Genomic DNA, 18150 nt, shown 5'->3' on the forward strand with positions numbered 1-18150 from the left:
GAGCAACCAGGACAGAATCCGGTGCCCAACCGGGACTAGAACCCGGGGTGCCGGCGCTGCAGGCAGAGGATTAGCCTGGTGAGCCACGGCGCCGGCCTTGGCATAATTCTTCACACTCAAAATCATTAAATAAGGCTCCTGGTCTTCACTCTCCTGCCCCTGCCTGGCCTGGGTGTCCTGGGCCCGCCCACCGGCCGGGACTCTGCTGCTCTCCCACATCTGCCCCCTGTTCTGGGCAGCCTGTGTGCTTTCTCCTCTTTCTGCGCTTGCGCATTTTCTTTTTCTCTGCAGGATATCCTCCCTGGCTTTCCAGTGATGCTTGTTCTCTGCTCCTTTGTATGTGACCCAGTTTTTGCTCTTTGTAAATTAAAAGGGAAATTAGCTTTGTTAAGATACAATTTATGTGCTATAAAGTTCACCTATTGAAAGCATACAATAAATGGTTTTGAGTATATTTAGAGTCGTGCACACATCATCAGGATTGATTTGTAGAATTTTTTCATCATCCCAAAAAGAAAGTTTGCACCTGCTCACAGCCACTCCCCACCCCGACCCAGCTGCCAAGCTTCAGCAACTACGAATCTACTTCTTCTCTCTGCAGACGGTCCTACTCTGGACTTGTAAATAGAATCATAGACTGCAATGCTCCGTGTGCTGTTTTCAGTTAGCATACAATTTCTGAGGTTCATCCTTGTAGCAGGCACCCCTGCTCCGTCCCTTTTGTGGCTGAGTAGTATTCCATGTGACGATGTACCGCATTTGTTCATCCATTCATCAGGTGTTGGGTGTGGCTGTGGTTTCCACTTTTTGCTGTGAACGTTTGCACACAGGTTTTTGTGTGGACATCTGTTTTTCCTTTCTCTTGGGTGATACAGAAAAGTAGAAGTTATAGGGGAACTCCACATTTAACTTTTTAAAAAAGATTTATTTGAAAGGCAAGAGTTAAATACACACACACAGAGGAAGAGAGAGAGAACGAGCGAGCTTTCATCTGCTGGTTCACCCCCAAATGTCTGCAACACCTGGATCTGGACCAGGCCAAAGCCAGCAGCTAAGAACTCCACCCAGGTCTCCCACGTAGGTGACAGGGATGCAGGTGCTTGGGCCATCCCCTGCTCCCTTCCCAAGCACATTTGCAGGTTGCTGGGTTGGAAGCAGAGCAGTGGGGGCTGGAACCTGGTCTCTGATGTGGGACGCTGGCGTTGCTGCTGGTGGTTTAACCTGCTGCACCCCACGCCCACCCCCATTTCTTAGATTTTTGAGGGGCTGCCCAACTCGTTCCCAAAACGGTTGTTCCACTTACATTCTCATCACATATATACTTTTACAAACAGGTTTATTGAGGTGTAATTAACGTAAGATGAAATGCATATATATGAGGGGATATCAAAATTCATGGAAAATAGAAATAAAAATGTATTTATTTTGGTACAAATAGTTTTTGCATAGTTTTTAATAATATGCATTTCCATGAACTTTTTGAACTTCCCATGAAACTTTGTATAAAGTATATGATTGAGGGCTTGACACTTGTGAAACCATCACCAAATCAACATAACAAAATATCCACCCTGTAACAGTTACTGAGATCCACCCTTCCCACCCACCCCAGGCAACCACAGATCTGTTTCTGCCACTGTGGTTTAGTTTGCATTCTCTAGAATTTTATATAAATGGAATCGGAAGCATGTACTCTGTTTTTGTCTGGCTACTGAGAGTAATTATTCTGAGATTCCTCGGTGTTGAAGGTGTCAATTCTTTCTTACCAATGAGCTGTGCATATATATACACACACACACATCACACTGTGTGTACCCATTCAGCTACAAACACTGGGTGTATCTAAGTTAAGGCTATTATAAATAAAGGTGTTACAAACATTCCTGTGCAAATCTTTGTGTGGACATATGCTGTCATTTTTCTTCAATAAATACCTAGCAATGGAATATTTAGATGGTATGTAAATATATGTTTAACTTTTTAAGAAACTTTTAAACCACTGTCCAAAGTGATTGTGCTATTTTATATTCCCACCAAGAGTTTGCTCTTTGTAAGTTTTCGGAAATTGTCTTCATGTTTTGAAATTTCCTGCTGCTGTCCTGTTGGCTATAGGTCTGTCGTGCCCACTTTGTGGGCTTGTTCAGTATGGAGATGGATTTTCTTCAGGCTGGGAAACCATCTTGATTTATATCCTTAATTTCCTCTTCAGCATTTTCTCTGTAATGGCTTTCTGGAACTCCTGCTACTTGGATTGATTTTCTAATCTTTTTTCTTTTTCTCCTGTGTTACAGTTCTTTGTTCCAATTTTTCAGTGATTTCATTGATTATCTCCCAACCCCTTATTGAAGTTTTGCTTCCACTGTATTTTGTATTTCAATCTCTTCTTTTATGGATGTGACTTTCTTCTTCTTCTCTCTCTCTCTCTGATAATTATAGTTTTTATTTTTTTTTTAACTTTAAGATTTATTTATTTGAAAGGCAGAGTTACAGACAGAGAGGGAGAGACAGAGAGAGAGAGAGAGAGGTCTCCCATTCACTGGTTCACTCCTCAATTGGCCTCAATGGCCAGGGCTGGGCCAGGCTGATGCCAGGAGCCAGGAGCTATATCCAAGTCTGCCACGTGGAGGCAGGGGCCATCCTTAGGCAATCTCCGTTGCTTTCTCAGGCCATTAGCGGGGAGCTGGATTTGAAGTGGAGCAACTGGGACTCAAACTGGCACCCATATGGGATGCCAGCATTGCAGGCTGTGGCTTAACCTGCAACAATGCTGGCCTTTAATTATAGTTTTTAGAAAGATTTGTTTCTATTCTCTGCATTGTATTTCCTGTACATTGCTAGTTTCTATTTCTTTCTGTCTCCCTCTCATTTTAGAGGCATTCTTTACATGTCTGTGACCGTGCATGGCCTTCAGGGAGGTGTCAAAAGCTTGTGGCCACCGTGTGTGTGTGTGTGTGTGTGTGTGTGTAAGAAGCATGTAGACTGTGCCTGTCTCTGTGACTGACCAGTACATCATGGCCGCCGTGTGTGTGTGTGTGTGTGTGTGTGTGTGTGTGTGTGTGTGTAAGAAGCATGTGGGCTGTGCTGTCTCTGACTGACCAGTATGAACTCTGGGGACCCTGCATGTTAGCATCTGTTGCGCTCTGGAGGGGGATTGCTTGGCCCATGCCGCTACCAGGAAGGGGCCGGCAAAGAGGGCCTCTCAGTCCGCCCAGACCTCGACTTACCTCCCTGTTTCGAGCCCCGAGCACATCCGCACCTTGGCTCGGCTTGTGGGCCCTGTGTGCAGAGCCCCTGTGCCCAGCACGGCCTGCAACAGTCTGTATTTCCTGGGTGGGGCAGGCCCCTGAAGCCAACTCTTCTCCAGTCCTCTGTCTGCAGCCCTGGCCCGTCCTGCCGTGGTGGCCTGCAGGCTCCTCGGATGCGTTTCTGAGAAGCGGCTGCTCCTGGCCGGCCCCTGTGCCCGCCTGGCCGCCACGTGGTGGCTCCTCCTGCCAAGTCCACCTCTGCCTGCCCATCCCTGTCGCAGGGGGCGGATCTCCCACTGCTGCCTCCTTTCTCACACCTGGTCCAGGCAGGTTTCTGCCATCTGGGTGCCGTTCAGCAGCGCCTTTGTGCTGAGCGGTGCCTGTGTGACAGACACGCATCTAGTGCTGGGACGGCCATGAACAAAACTGAAAAATCCCCACCTTTGTGCATGCGAAGGGAGAAGCTCCTGTGTGGGCAGGTGGATGCTGTGCAGGAGACAGCAGAGAGAGAAGCAAAGAGGTGAGGAGGGGGCACACCCTGCAGACTCGAGGCAGGGGTGGAGAGGGGAGAGGCGTGGCGGTGCAGCAGGCGAGTGGCGCTTTAACGGAATGCCACCGAGGGACCACACTCATGCCAAGGAAGAGTGTTCCAGACTCAACAGAGTACACAGAGGTGTTAGAGGGGCAAGGCGGAGCGAGCTGGTAGAGCAGAGGAGGGTGGGGTTCTGGGTGATTTTGGGGGGTGCTGCTTGGGGGCGAGAGCACAGATGTGAGACGTGGCTGCAGGATCCTCTGAGCCATGGCAGGTGCAGTTTCTCTGCTCATTGTTCTGTAAACGTCACACGTCTCTGACGAAATGAAGTCTGGTTTTCAAGAGTGGTGCTTGAAGCCACGAGGCTTGATGAGACCGTCAAGGGAGTGGCCCTGCCAGAGGTGGGAAGGAGCGAGCCCCTGGAAGGCGGGGTGCAGCACCACTGAGGCCCTGCACACGTTGGGAAGGAGGTCAAAGGAAGGAAGGGGCTCGAGAGGGAGGGTGCCACCAGCAGCCTGAGAGTGGCTGAGACAGGGAAATCTGGTGTCCTTGACGACAGCCACCACTGCTGCTTCCCAGGGCCCACATTGGCTGGAATGGGGATTTGGGAACAGAGCCAGGACTTGAACTTGGGCACTCCAATATGGGATTCTGATGTCTACCCTCTCCTGCCCTCCTTTTCCCCTTTAGAATCTTAGACTTGGGGCTGGTGCTGTGGCATAGCAAGTAAAGCCACCGCCTGCAGTGCCTATATGGGCACCGGTTCAAGTCCTGGCTGCTCCACTTATGATCCAGCTCTCAGCTATAGCCTAGGAAAGCAGTAGGTGGCTCAAGTCCTTGGGCCCCTGCACCCACGTGGGAGACCCAGAAGAAGCTCCTGGCTCCTGGCTTCGGATTGGCACAGCTCTGGCCGTTGTGGCCATTTGGGGAGTGAACCAGCGGATGGCAAATCTCTGTCTCTTTCTGTCTCTTTCTCTCTACCTCTGCCTCTCTGTAACTCTGCCTTTAAAATAAATAAATAAATAAATAAACCTTAAAAACATACTATCTTGGACTCGCATACAGGCCTTCCTTGTTAGGTACCACTTCAAGGATGCAGCACAGCACTATAGGAAGACCCGCAGCCTGTGGTCCAGATGCCGGCGCCGTGTCCTCTCTAGAGTAGGGTCACTGCTCTCTGTGCCTCAGTTTCCTGGTCTGCAGCACAACACACTGATCGCTGTGGGTCCTAGCTCTGACATGCCGGAATGTGTGACTTGAGATTCAAGAGAGATCCAAGATGGGAAAGGCACTGTGTGTCTGCTTGCTGCTTCCTGGGAAATTCGGAGTTTTAAGAAAGCAAACCTAAAACAGTGCCAACTTTAAACCAAAATACACATTGCTTTATAGATACTTAAGAGACATATTACATTTAATAAAATAAAGCAAACCTAACGTAAAAATGAAGGCTTACGTATTTATAGCGTTAAACCCAGTGGAGACTCCAGCCAGTTTTTGATTGCTGATTTTCTCTCCGATATAAAAGCATATTCACTGCAGAAATGTTGCAAAACAGGAAAATGTAATAATGAAAATTAAAATCATCCATTATCCTATCATCCAGAGATAAATTCTAGTAATATTTTTGTGTAATTAACTGCCAGTTTTGTATACATAAAGACACCAATATTTCATCCTTCTCCTTCCCACTGAAACTTTTTTATAATTTGTATCCTGATTTTTTTTCTAATTTAAAGTATTTTTCATTTTACTTGAGAGGGAAAGGGAGATCCCATTTGCTGGTTCACTCCCCAGTTGCCTGCATTAGCCAGGGCCAGGAGCTGGGAACTCAGTCTGGGTCTCCTACATGGGTGGCAGGGACCCAGCTACTTGAGCCATGGTCTGCTGCTTCCCAGGGTGCACATGAGCAGGAAGCTGGACTGGAAGTAGAGTGTCCGGGACTTGAACACAGGGACTGATATGGAATGCACGTGTCCCAAGTGGGGACTTGACCACTGTCCCATATGCCTGCCCTGGGGAGCCTGATTTTCTGAAGTGCTGGCTTTGTCATAAGCATATCCCCACATCATCCAATAGTCTTCACACAATGTTTTGCAGCTACAGTAATCTCTTACCTGTGGGTGCTATTTCAAGACCCCCAATGCTGGGAATCGCACACAGAACCGAGCCCTATATATGCTCTTCTTTTCCCTATACCTATTAGGACGCTCAGTTTACAAGTTAGCTCCAATAAGAGATCAACAAAAGCAATAACATAGCAATTATATGAAATGTATGAATTGTTTATTTTATGGAGTTTCCCATTCAATATTTTCAGGCCACAATTGATCGCAGGCAACAAACCACAGAAAGCCAAACTGGAAACAGGAGTGCCGCTGTCACTCATCTTCCCTGCTAGGACCATGTTGTAACTTAGTCATGCCCTTTTCCTTCTTTTTAATAATTTTTAAAGCTTTTAAGATGTCGGCAGGATCGATTTCAATGCTATTTATTTGAAAGGTAGGGCAACAGAGAGATGGGGGAGAGACATCTACGAGGTTACTCCCTGAAAGGCTGTGACAGCCAGGGCTGGGCAGGCTGAAGCCAGGACAGGAACTCCAACCTGGTCTTTCACATGGGTGGCAGCAGAAGCTGAACTGGAAACCCAGCAACTGGGACTGGAACTGGAGCTCCCATGTGAGATGTGGTGGCTTAACTTGCTGCACCACACCACCAGCCCCTGGCCATTCTCGGAATGCGCATTTTTAGCCACTACAAGTAACACTGATAGAAATGTTACGATGTTCCACCTTACTCATAAGTCTGCATGGCTTGCTCATCCTTTGGCACAAATGACCAGTTAGAGAATTATATTTTAAAGACTCATTCACAGAGAGGCAGAAAGAGAGAGAGGTCTTCTATCTGCAGGTTCACTCCCCAGATGGCTGCAGAAGCCGGAGCTGTGCCGTTCCGGAGCCAGGAGCTTCTTCCAGGTCACCCACACAGGTGCAGAGGCCCAAGGACTTAGGCCATCTTCTGCTTTCCCAGGCCATAGCAGAGAGCTGGATGGGAAGTGGAGCAGCCAGGAGTTGAACCAGCGCCCATATGGGATGCCAGCACTGTAGGCGGCAGTTTACTCGCTATGCCACAGCACCAGCCCCAGCCAAATAGCCATCTTCGTACACCTGCCTCTCCTGACTTCCAGAGAGGTAGTAGCAATTTAGCTTCTCCCTTAGTCTTCTGAGCATCCCACTGTTACTATGCCAACTTGCTACAATCCATCAAAAAATTCAGTTTGTGACAGCATAGGCTAACGTTTACTATTTATCTAAGCGGAGTTGTAGGAGGAATAAGAGTGATTCAGATTGCCATGATTCTCTGTGTGCCTAATATCCTGGGCACTCTGCCACATGCCTTTTTGTTGATTGTGATCGAATGCCACACCCTTAGAATGTAGGTGTCATTCATTCCTTGCCCTGTCCCATGAGGCTGTGATGTGTCTGAGGACACACAAGCCAGATCCCTAGACTTCAAGCCAAGCACTTATTTATTTTCCTTACTTCATCCGTCAAATGGTGTGGAATAGTTGGCAATCACAGATTCCAGTGATAGAGAGACTATGAAATAGATTCACAGCTTAGCAATTTTTTCAAGTTTTCAAATATAAAAAATACTGAACCCTAAAATCAATGATTCCTCTGAAACTCTGCTTTACCAAGGGTTGTCCAGGGCTCCGGCTTCTTGGCCTTGAACCACAGGTGAGGTCAGCAGGGGAGACAGGGGCTGAACTGCTTTCTTCTGACCCGAATTGGCTGCCCTTGTCTGTGAAGGCCTCAGAGGCAGTGCTGGACTTGCAGCACTGGTGCTGTGTGGAAGGTGAGCACCTTCAATCCAAACACAAACCACTGGCTGAGCTGAGCTGTGTGCACATGCGTGTGTGAGTGTGTGTGCATAAGCATGTTGGGGGGCAAACTTTAGGAACATGGAGCCTTATAATTTTATCTTGTAGAAAGATATGTTTATTTGAAAGGCAGGTGGGGGGGGAGAGAATCTTCCACCCATTGGTTCACTCCCCAAATGGCTGCAAGGGCCAGGCTGAAGCCAGGAGCGTGAATTCCATCTGGGTTTCCTATGCGGGTGGCAGGTGGCCCTTGGGCTATCGTCTGTTGCTTTTGCAGACGCATTAGCCGGGAGCTGGATCAGTAGGACAGTGGGAACTCGAACCAGGGCTCACATGGGACACCGGCCTTGCAGGCTAGGACTTAACCTGCTGTGCCACCACAAAGCCCCATATAATCTTATTCTTGGTCTGCTGCAGCGTGCACATGGAAAGCTGGCTTTTGGATCTTTAGCCACAGAACACAGGTATCAACAACAATTTCATGAGGACGGTCTTGCCGTGTCCCAACACAAAAGTTTTAAACTTAAAGCTCAGCTGTGGGTCTGTGTGTGTGTACTATCTGGTGTGCTAACAGAGTAAACGTGATTTGAAGCTGTCATCATTTTTCCCTTTTGTGAAAGCAGGCCTGGGTTCTTAGCTCAAGGGGGACTCGGAGGCATGTGGAGCCGGTGCCGGCATTGTTTGGGGTCCAGTGGGGAAGGAGAACGTGCCAACACTGAGCTGGCTTTGCCTGCTCTCGCCCTGAGGTGCCAGCTTCCTTGTTTCCTGTGCAAGGATTGCTTGTAGTTTGGTTTTGGGGAAGTTTTCCCGGGGGGTGGGGGCGGGGAGGCACACAGATTCCATTATTGTCATGAGATCGAAGTGGCTTCATCTGGATCCAGGCCTCAGTGAGCATTTTAACTCCTGCTTTTACACAAGAGTGGGCTTAGAGTGTGCATTTGCTCGCCTGTGGTTTAAGTAACACAGCTGGATCGCAGTACAGGGGCGAGCGGGGGCTTGTCCCCGGGGTGTGTCCAGGCAGAGAGAGGCGGTTTCACCGTGGAGCTTCTTGGCTAGGTTGCAACCCTGTTCGTGGTCACGCTGGCTTCCCCCTGCAGCTGGAACCCTCAGGAGCCTGGCAATCCGCTCCTGTCGGCAGAGGGGGACAATGACTTTGCGAGGGGAAGGGTACGGAGAGAGCCAGAGAGCCGGGAAGTATCCTTGGAGGGCCCGAGCTGAAGTGGCCTTGAGGCTGTGGGCTGGGCAGAGGAAGACGGGAGAAGCAGCGGAGCGGGACAGCTCAGAATAGAAGACGTGAGAGAAAGTGCCAGCCAGCGCGATTGCCACACAAGGCTGGGCGGGGAGGAGGTGGGGGTGCGGGGAACGGCTGAGAAAAATAGCAATTAGTACAGCTAAAAATAAAGACCAATTTGGAGACAAAGCCAGATACACAAAGAGAAACATAAAAGTCGCCAGAAAGACAATTCCTTGCAAACCAAATGTTCAAGAAACCCGGGGCTAATGACGACTCTTCTAGGGGCTGTTTCGCAGAAGAAAGCAAACAATAGACGAGCGCGCAGGTGACACGCGGTGAGCGCGGAGGACACTCGAGTGACCCGGGTGTTGAGCTCGAAGGCCCCGTTGCGCCCACGCGTTTCCGAAGTTAGAGAAGCGCCCAGGGCGCGCCCGCGAGCTGGCGCCGGGACGCTAGGGGTTCCTGCCGGGCTCCTCCGAGTCCGTCCCGGGAGCCGCGAGGCCGCGGGAGAAGGCGCCAGCGCCCCGGCGCCCGCGCGGCGCGGCGCGACCGGAGAGAAGGCGCCCACCCGCGGCGGCTCGGCCCGCTCGGCGCGCGGGCACTGGGGCCCTGGCCCGCGGACGCTCCGCCTGCATTCGCCGCGCGGTTGGGTCCCGCGCTCAGGGGGTCAGCGCAGGCGGGTCCCGGCGCGCTGGGATCCTGGGTCCCGCGGGGCAGGCAGCGCACGGGCCCCGCAGGACCGCGTGGCCTCGGCATTGCGATCTGGGCTCTGGGAAGGGACCCCACCCCGCTCGCCGGCAAAGGCGCGCTGAGATCTGGGAAGCGCCGAGCGCCCCGGCGCCGTGCCCAGTTCTCGGGGGGCGCGGCGAGAGGGAGGGAGACCGCGGTGGCCGCGGGGCCTGGGGCACCGTCGCGGGCGTGGGGACCCCGGGACGCGCCGATCGCGTTGGCGGGGAGCCCAGGTCCCGGGGTGATGGCCTCGCTGGGGAGAGGGGTCGGCTCCGGGCGGCCGGGGGCCCCGCCCTGGCACCCTGGCTGGGATGGGACCGACGGCCTCCACCGGCGCGGGCGGGCAGGGCGCACAGAGCGCGCCACGCGGCGCCTCGCGGGGAGGAGGGCGCGGGGCGGGGTCCGGGCGCGCCGGGGCGGTGCGGAGCGGGCTCCTCCTTCTCGCCCTCCTCCTCCTCCTCCTCGCCTTCCTCGGGCTCAGCGCGGCGCGCCGGCTGCTCCTCCTTCCTCCTCGGGCGCCCGCGGCGATGTTTAACCGAGCCGTGAGCCGGCTGAGCAGGAAGCGGCCGCCGTCAGGTAAGCGGCTCCCAGGGCCGGCGCGCTGCGGGTCGGGGCGCCGCCCGGGCCGGTGCTGCCTGCCGGGCATCCTCCCTCCTGGTCTCGGGCGGGGCTGGGCAGTGCGCCCCGACGGGAGCCCCTGCCGGCCGCGCCGCCTCTCCGCGCTCGGTCCCACCGCGGCGCGAGCGCGGAGCCCGGAGAGACTCGCAGGGAGGAAGTTTGCCTGAAAGGGGAAGAGCAGCAGTTTTCTTTTTAGTGACGGTCTGGGAGAAAGGAGATCCAGACCCGCAAACTTTGGAGGTAGAGCGAGATCCAGATTCCGAAAGCAGAACAGTGGGTGGCTTCCCCGAGCTGGAATCCGCTCGGCTGCCTGCGCGGGTGGGACGGCTGGACACCCCCCCCCCCCAACCCGCATCCCCCGGGCGCCGGGGCCTGGGGCGCGGGGGCCTTGGGTTCTGCACTGCCGAGCGGAAGCTTGGGGCCGCGTGGGTGGCTGAGCCCTTGGGTGGTGAAGGGCGCCTGTGTGGTTCGCGCCCGCGAGGCTCTGACATCGGGAAGGAGTCCCTTGGTGTCCCCTGGGGCCGGCCTGACGACACTTGGGAGCAACTTGGAAGGACCAAGAACCCGCGCGGAGTGGCCAGGGTGCCCGCAGTTGCACCGCTCTTAGCGGTTTTGCCCCTGAATCTTCCCCCTCGGGACGACCGGAGGCTGGACGATGGCAGAGAGGACCTGGAGCCAGGGGCTGGGGTGGTGGGTCCCTTGGCTTGATTCTCAGCAGGTTTCTGGGTCCAGTGGTCCTGCGACATCCACTCCAAGGTTCACTTCTGCCTGAGCCGCGAGTCTGCACATGCAGCTTCCCTGTTCCTCCCAGCATCACGTTTTATGAGGTGCACGGTGGTTCAGAGAGGGGAACTGGAGTCGCTGGGTCCAGGCCACCTGTACCACTAACCGCGGGAACTTTCTTCTGTGCTTGGTGCAGAAGGAGGATCTGCAAGTTGCTGATACCGGCAGTGGCTGCCTCTCGATCAAACATTCACTGGCGCCCACCCACCAAATTATGCACTTGTAGAGCAAGCCTAATGCAACAGGACTTCCGGGGTCACGGTGACCGTCTCCGTGGTTGTCCTGCGCTCCCTGAGTGCACCCTTGAGTGTGGCACCGTGGTTGTCCGGTGCTCCCTGAGCGCACCCTTGAGTGTGGCGTGTGCGCTGTGGGTGTTAGTGGCAGTCATCCCAGCCTGTTGTAGAGCAAGCCTAATGGAACAGGACTTCCAGGGTCACGGTGACCGTCCCCCGTGGCTGTCCGGTGCTCCCTGAGTGCACCCTTGAGTGTGGCGCGTGTGCCCCTGTGGGTGTTAGTGGCAGTCACCCCAGCCTGTTGGCCCAGGCTTATGGAAGGGACAGAGGCTCAGGTCCCAGCCCTGCCCCTCCTTCAGCCTTGAGTGAGCCGCTTCTCTGTGCCTCAGTTTCGGTGATGTGCTGCAGCTGGCTCAGTCTGGCTTGCAAGAGCCCAATTGCTAAAAATTTGGGAAATTTAGAGACTGCTTGCTAAACCATAGGTAGCTTGAAATGAGATATTTACACCATGGGAATCAGCAAATGCTAAAAATCAAGGCTCCTTCTCCCCCCTCCCCATACCAGCACCCATTTGCACCAGTTTCCCCATCTGTGGAATGGGTTTCATAAAGCTGTGGAGTAGATGCAAATAGATGAAGCCTGGTGCATAGTAACTGCATGGTCATCATTAGCAGCTGTCTTCTCTCTCTCTTCCTGTGATACCCAAAGCTGCTCTGGATGACCTTCAGGTTGCTAATGTATGGATCATTTTGGGTCAAAGACTCCCAAATAGAACTATTGAATGCAGGGAGATATGTGGATTGGGTGCTTTTGCCTGTAACCTGGCTGTACCCCCCAAAAGACTGATGACAGTTTTAGGGAAATACCTGTTTCAGGACAACAATTTTGTCTTGAGATGTGGGGAGACAGAGCTCTCCCAGCTGCCAGTGAGCGTCCCAAATGGTGGCAGTGACCAAGGCTGAGTCAGGTTGCAGCTGAGAGCCAGGGACTCGATTCCAGTTGCCCACCTGGGTGGCAGCAACCTGGGTACTTGAGCTGCCCCCCAGGGTCTGCATGAGCAGCTGGAGCTGGGACTGCAGGAAGAGATGGGGACGTCCTAACCACTAGGCCAGTCCGGAGGGCGACAGACTGGAAGGCTGATGGCAGCGTCGGCGGCTACCCATCACGGGCTGGTGCTGCACGCCTGGGCCCCAGTGCCGGTTTCCTTGGGATTTTTAGGGTTAAAGTCTATCCTCGCTGCTGTCAGTGGGAACTGAAGGAACCCAGTGAGATTCCAGAAGCTCAGAGGACATAGGAACCGGCAAGGGGATCCTCTGGACCTGCACTGAATTGGGGCGGGGTGGGGGTTGGTGTTATTCTTCTCAAAGAAACTCTCCAAATCTCATAAGCTTCAGGCCCCACAAAAGCTGGGTCCACCCCTGCAGGACCCCTGATTTAGGCCTGGCTGGCGCCCTGTGGCCTCAGGTGCCTTCGTGAGACCTTTCAGCTTTTTGGCAAAATCTTATTCAGGACACTGACTTGACATGAAAGCCTGCTTCCAAGTTCAACATGGGACTCCCTCCTCCTTTCCGAGGTTTTTTTTTTTTTCAAAGTGTGTTCCACCAACCACATGGAGGGGAAGGGGCCTTGATAAATTCAGCTCCCCAGCCTCGCCCCAGACGTGCCCATTAGAGCTTGGGGGTGGGAGGTGGGGAGAGAGAGTCACTGCATTGTCCCCAAGTGCCCCTGCCCCCAGTTCTTGGCCCACTGAAGTGGGAGGCCCCCTGCCTGGAGTCTGTTTGCCCACCCTGCCTCCACAGCTCCTGGCTTTGTTGATAACCACTGGGGTGGGCCCACCTGATCTCCGAAGCCCAAGCCACACCCCGGCCCCCCCAACCCTGCAGCCAGGCCAAGGGGTGACTGTCAGGGGAATCCTCCCCCTGCCAGGCAGGCCACCCAGGCCTGTTACACATTATCTCATTAAACCCTTGGGAACAGTTTCAGATTTATTGCAGGGCTCAAGTTTTTATTTAGAGATGACAGTCTGCATAGCGATTTAACGTCTTTGTTTTCACAATCAGCCTTCGATGCTGGGGAGACTTTCTCTGCAGAACACCAGTGGCCCAGGCCTGGGCCTTCAGGGACAGAAATGCCGTGCTGGCCGGGGCCCCCTGTGAGCAGCTGAGTGGATGGAGCTGGCTCTGGCCCCCAGAGCAGCCCGCAGACAGCAGGGGTGGGGAGGTGCCTGGGGGCCTTGTTTGTCTCTTGTGATTCTTAGCTGCTCTGATGCCTCCTTTCCTCGCTGGCTGAAAATGTGGAAACCGAGGCAGGTGGCCGGCCTGGCCATTGTCTGGGGCTTCCTGGGCGAACGGAGTCATTTCTCTCCACGGGTTGAGTAATGCTTGCAGCCCCTCCATGCTGAACTCCGGGAACTTGCTGTTTAAACAGCACTAAATTTACCCTCTCCAGTTCCTTCTGCTTCCCGCAGATAGCTCCTGGCCGTGCAGCCGGGGGTGGCGGCGGGAGCAGAGGGGCCCAGGCTGGCAGCCGCTGCCCTGGATAAGAGCTGTCAGGAGGCGTCCCTGAGAGTGAAACGGCCCCCCCGGACTCCAGGGACACATTTCCCTTCCAAGTCACTTCTCCTCTCCTGGGGGCTCCTCCACGTGCCGGGGTGAAGCCTGGCCTGCCCTCCTTCCAGCGTCTCCACCTGTCCCTGGGGAGAGCTGGACATCCCCACCTGGGCGTTGCACCTGGGGGTGGGGTGGGGGATGGCTCACCACGTCCCAACTCTGAGCCCTTTGCGTCTGACGGCGCAGGCTGTCCAAGCCGGAGGGCCCTTTCCCTTCTTTCTGGAGAGCTGCAGAGGCAGCGGCAGACCAGACAAGGCGAGGGGAGTCTCAGAGCCCAGTCCAGGGCCCGGAGCGCCCAGCCTCTGCTGTGGCCTTGTTGAGATGCCTCGAGGCTGGCTGTGGAGCTGACGACTGTTCTCCCTCCCCACCCTCGTCCTTTCGCCAGCCGGCACCTTAAACACAGATGAAGCCATCAGCAGCTGTTTCTATCACTTCACAAAAGTAGGACAGGTAGAATCTGAGGAGGGAGAATCTTCTAGAAGCACTGGGCAGCTGGGGGCTGTGGCTATTGAGTGCCACAGCTGCATGCCCTGTCCCAACCCCCAGCGGTTGCCTGAGGCTGCAGATGGCCCTGAGGTCAGAAAAAAGAGTATTGTGAAAAAAGTATGCATGCATCTCAAACATTTTTTGCACCAAAACAAACTCACCATTTAATTCCATTTTCTGCATTCTTTCAAGCACCCTTGTAACTGTGTTCTTCCTATGATAGAATTCAGTTTATAAATTAGGTACAGGAAGAGATTAACAACAGCAATCAGTGATAAAATGGGACCATTATACCACGCTGAAATACAAGTTACATGAGTGGTTTATTTCTAGAATGTTCCACTTAATATATTGGGACTGCAGTTGACTGCAGGTAAGTGAAACGGAGGCAGATGGAGCCTCACGTGGGGGGACTACTATAGATACAGTCTGTTTAAAAAAAAAAAAAAACTAACCCAAAACACAGCCCAGGACTGACAACGGAATTCACCAGCGCTTGGTCAGTGGTTCTTTATCCCCGTCCACGTTTCTTCACAGACCAGTGAAAGCAACTCCTCCCCAGCCTGGCCTGGTCTTCCCAAGTCACTTCACGTTCTGTGAGGAAAAGGTGTCTGCCTTTCGTTTCTCTCTCTCTCTCTTTAGAATTTATTTATTGGAAAGGCAGAGTTATAGAGAGGGAGAGAAGGATCTTCCATCGCTGGTTCACTACCCAAATGGCCATAAGGATCAGGGCTGGGTGAGGCTGAGGTCAGGAGCTGGGAGTTTCATTCGGGTCTCCCACATGGGTGCAGGGTCCCAAGGACCTGGGGCATCTTCTGCTTTCCCAGGCCACAGCAGAGAGCTGGATCGGAAGTGGAGCAGCTGGGGCTGGTGTCGTGTGGTGGGTAAAGCCGCCTCCTGGGGCGCTGGCATCCCATATGGGTGCTCATTGGATTCCAGGCAGCTAAAAAGCTTCTGGCTTCTGCCTGGCCCAGCCCTGGCTGTTGCGGCCATCTGGGGAGTGATCTCTCTCTGTAACTCTTTCAAATAAATAAACAAATCTTAAAAATATATATAGAAAATGGAGCAGCTGGGACATGGACCGGCACCCATGTGGATGCCAGCAGTGTCAGTGTCACAGGCACAGTTTTACCGGCCGTCCTCTATGTTTTGTTTCTTGCATCTTCCACTGGGCTGTTCTCTCTGGAGGGGTGGGGTCCTAGTCCCTCCCCATCTTTGCTGTTTTTTTTTTTTTTTAAGTTTGTTTTATTTGTGTTCCTTTGAACAGCAAAGCAAGAGAGAGATGGAGCATATTTCCTTCTACCTGCTGGTCCAGTCCCTAAATGCCCACAAAACCTGGGTCTGGGCCAGGCTGAAGCCAGGAGCCTGGCGCTCCATCCAGATCTTCTATATGGGTGTCAGGGACTCAAGTACTTGAGCCATCACTGTTGCCTGCCAGGGTGTGCATCGGGGGAAGCAGAGGCAAAACTCTAACCCAAGCACTCCAGTCTCTCGTCTGTCGTCTGAGGCTTAACTCCCTGTGTCACAAAGAGGCGCACTCTTTTTTTTGGGGGGGGGGAGTAGTAAGTTGCTTTACCTCTCTGTGTCTCAGTTTCCTCATCTGTAAAATGGGCCAAGGATGGGATCAAGCTCCAGAGGCCGTTGTGTAGCCTAGGTGGGATATAGTACGTGCACAGTGAATGCTTCCCTCCGTGCCCTCTGCCGTTCACGCAGGCCTGGCATTGATCAGTGAAAAACACGCACACGAAGGAGCACCAGATGCTGTGCAGACCCCAGGAGGGCACTGCCCTTGCTCTGCAGAAACGCACTGTCCACCTGACTGGTGCCGGAGGGAGAAAGCCGCTGCTGCTGCAGGGGGTGGGGGCGGGGAGGGGGAGCCAGGGCACAGTTATGCATGGATGTCTGGCATGGAGCGCAGGGGCTTCTGGGCACTGGAGAGAACCAATGGCAGGGTCTGCATTTCCACCCCCAGGAGAGGGCTCTCCTAGACGGCCAGGATTGTGGGGAGGCTGCAAATAGCACTCGGGCGCCCTGATTTCCTTCTCTCTGCTGGAGACGGGGCCATCTGTTGTTTAGTCCACTCAAAAGAGGATGTTGGGGCTTGTTCTTCCTTGGCACCCAAGGGTGCTGGAGAGCCCTGCAGCCCTCTGCCTGTCTCGCACAAAGCGACTGCGAGAAGGCGGCGGCGTTTTGGTCTGCGTGCAGCGCCCCAGGTGGACCCAGAGCATGGCATGTAAGGAACGGCTGCCCGGCACCCCGCACCGTGGCCTTGGCCCTGGCCCAGGGCGAGGCAGGGGCTGGGGCAGGGAGGCGGGGGCAGCGGGAGTGTGCTTGAAGACACAGAGGTGCACAGGTGACTCCTGAAGGGCCGCTGAGGGCACTTGACTTTCTCTGAAGCTGAGCCCCCGTGCAAAAACGCCACGAGGCACTTCCTAAGCCTGGCAGCCCTCTTTCCGGGCTTGCCTGCTCCTGTCTTGGGTGCTGGCTCTGATTATGGTTATTCTAAAACGACCTCACCGCTGTGATTACCTCCTGCTATCTGCAGTTCCCTCAACTTTCCCTGGCTGGGGACTTGCTTGCCTGAAAGGCATTTCTCAGAAGCTGGAAGCCGGGTGGAGAAACACCTAAGCGATCTCTAGATACAGTGTTTCCATGACCCACCCGGAGCCTTTTGCAGATCACCAGTTGTAACAAATGGGCTCTGATTGGAAATCGGTGTGCCTCCTGTTTGTTAATATAATACTTTTGATGTGGGATAGGTGATGTGAGGTTTTCTTTCTTTCTTTCTTTTTTTTTTTTGAGGCAGAGTTAGAGACAGAGAGAAAGGTCCTCCTGTTGGTTCACCCTCCAAATGGCTGCTACAGCCGGCGCGCTACGGCTGGTGCTGTGCCGATCTGAAGCCAGGAGCCAGGTACTTCCTCCTGGTCTCCCATGTGGGTGCAGGGCCCAAGCACTTGGGCCATCCTCCACTGCCCTCCCGGGCCACAGCCGAGAGCTGGACTGGAAGAGGAGCAACTGGGACTAGAACCCAGGGTGCCTGCGCTGCAGGCGGAGGATTAACCTAGTGAGCCGCGGCGCCGGCTGATGTGCGGTTTTCAGTAGGTTTTGTGGGCTGTGTACTTTCCTTGAAACTTCGTTGCCAAGGTTGTGTGTGCATGACAATTAGCCACGTGGAGATACAGGGTTCGCATCACTGCCTTTTCCTGGGCTCGGATGCTTGCTTTGTTTTCTTTAACGTGCTGTGAGTTTGCGGGGGAGAGAGGAGCTTAGGACAGAGCTGTTGAGGAAACTGGATATTGAGATATTGCTAAAGCCGTGCTCTAACTTCGGGAAATTGTGCTGGACTGTGACACACGCTCTCCTGCAGACTAGGAGCAGAAACTGGTGCTTGAGCATTCGGTTCTGACTAGTGTCACAGATGTCTTTTGAGAATGGAGTCCAAGGAATTAATGTCTGGACATGGTCTCTGTGAGATATGACATCATAACATCTATAAATAATGCAGTACGAAACAGGCTGCGCACAACCAGCTCCAGCCATCTGCGCGCTGGTGCCGCACCCACCTTTGGAATAATGGTTTTGCTGAAGTCAGAAACCACACGAACAGCAGCAACCTGAGAGGAAGGCATGTGTGCGTGGTGCTGCTGGAGGGCTGCACCTGTCTTACGTGACTTCATTTGCCCGTGGCGTGACTGCTTCCAGCCTCAACAAGGCTGTTACCGTCTGTCCTGTGTAAGCGAGATGAGCAGATAGCAACAGTGAAAGTGGCAGGGAGGCTCCTGGGAAAGAGCCTAACTGCCT

At 53.7% G+C, this 18150-nt stretch overlaps 1 protein-coding gene across 2 annotated transcripts in view; it reads left to right on the top strand.

Annotated features, from left to right (window-relative positions):
- Positions 1-10084: 10084 nt before the first annotated feature.
- Positions 10085-18150, top strand: part of RGS10 (regulator of G protein signaling 10) — a 39613-nt gene continuing 31547 nt past the window's right edge. The window contains exon 1 of one of the 2 annotated variants that reach the window (XM_051824239.3): positions 10085-10196. In XM_051824239.3, the coding sequence (XP_051680199.1) occupies positions 10148-10196 (49 nt within the window). In that variant the 5' untranslated portion in view covers positions 10085-10147. Of the gene's footprint in view, positions 10197-16408; positions 16583-18150 lie in introns of those variants that run through there. The other variant, XM_051824240.3, reaches the window with a different exon arrangement.

The sequence above is a fragment of the Oryctolagus cuniculus genome, chromosome 15 (genome assembly GCF_051225735.1).
Source record: "Oryctolagus cuniculus isolate XC-2025 breed Fujian yellow rabbit chromosome 15, ASM5122573v1, whole genome shotgun sequence".
Classification (NCBI taxonomy): Eukaryota; Metazoa; Chordata; class Mammalia; order Lagomorpha; family Leporidae; genus Oryctolagus; species Oryctolagus cuniculus.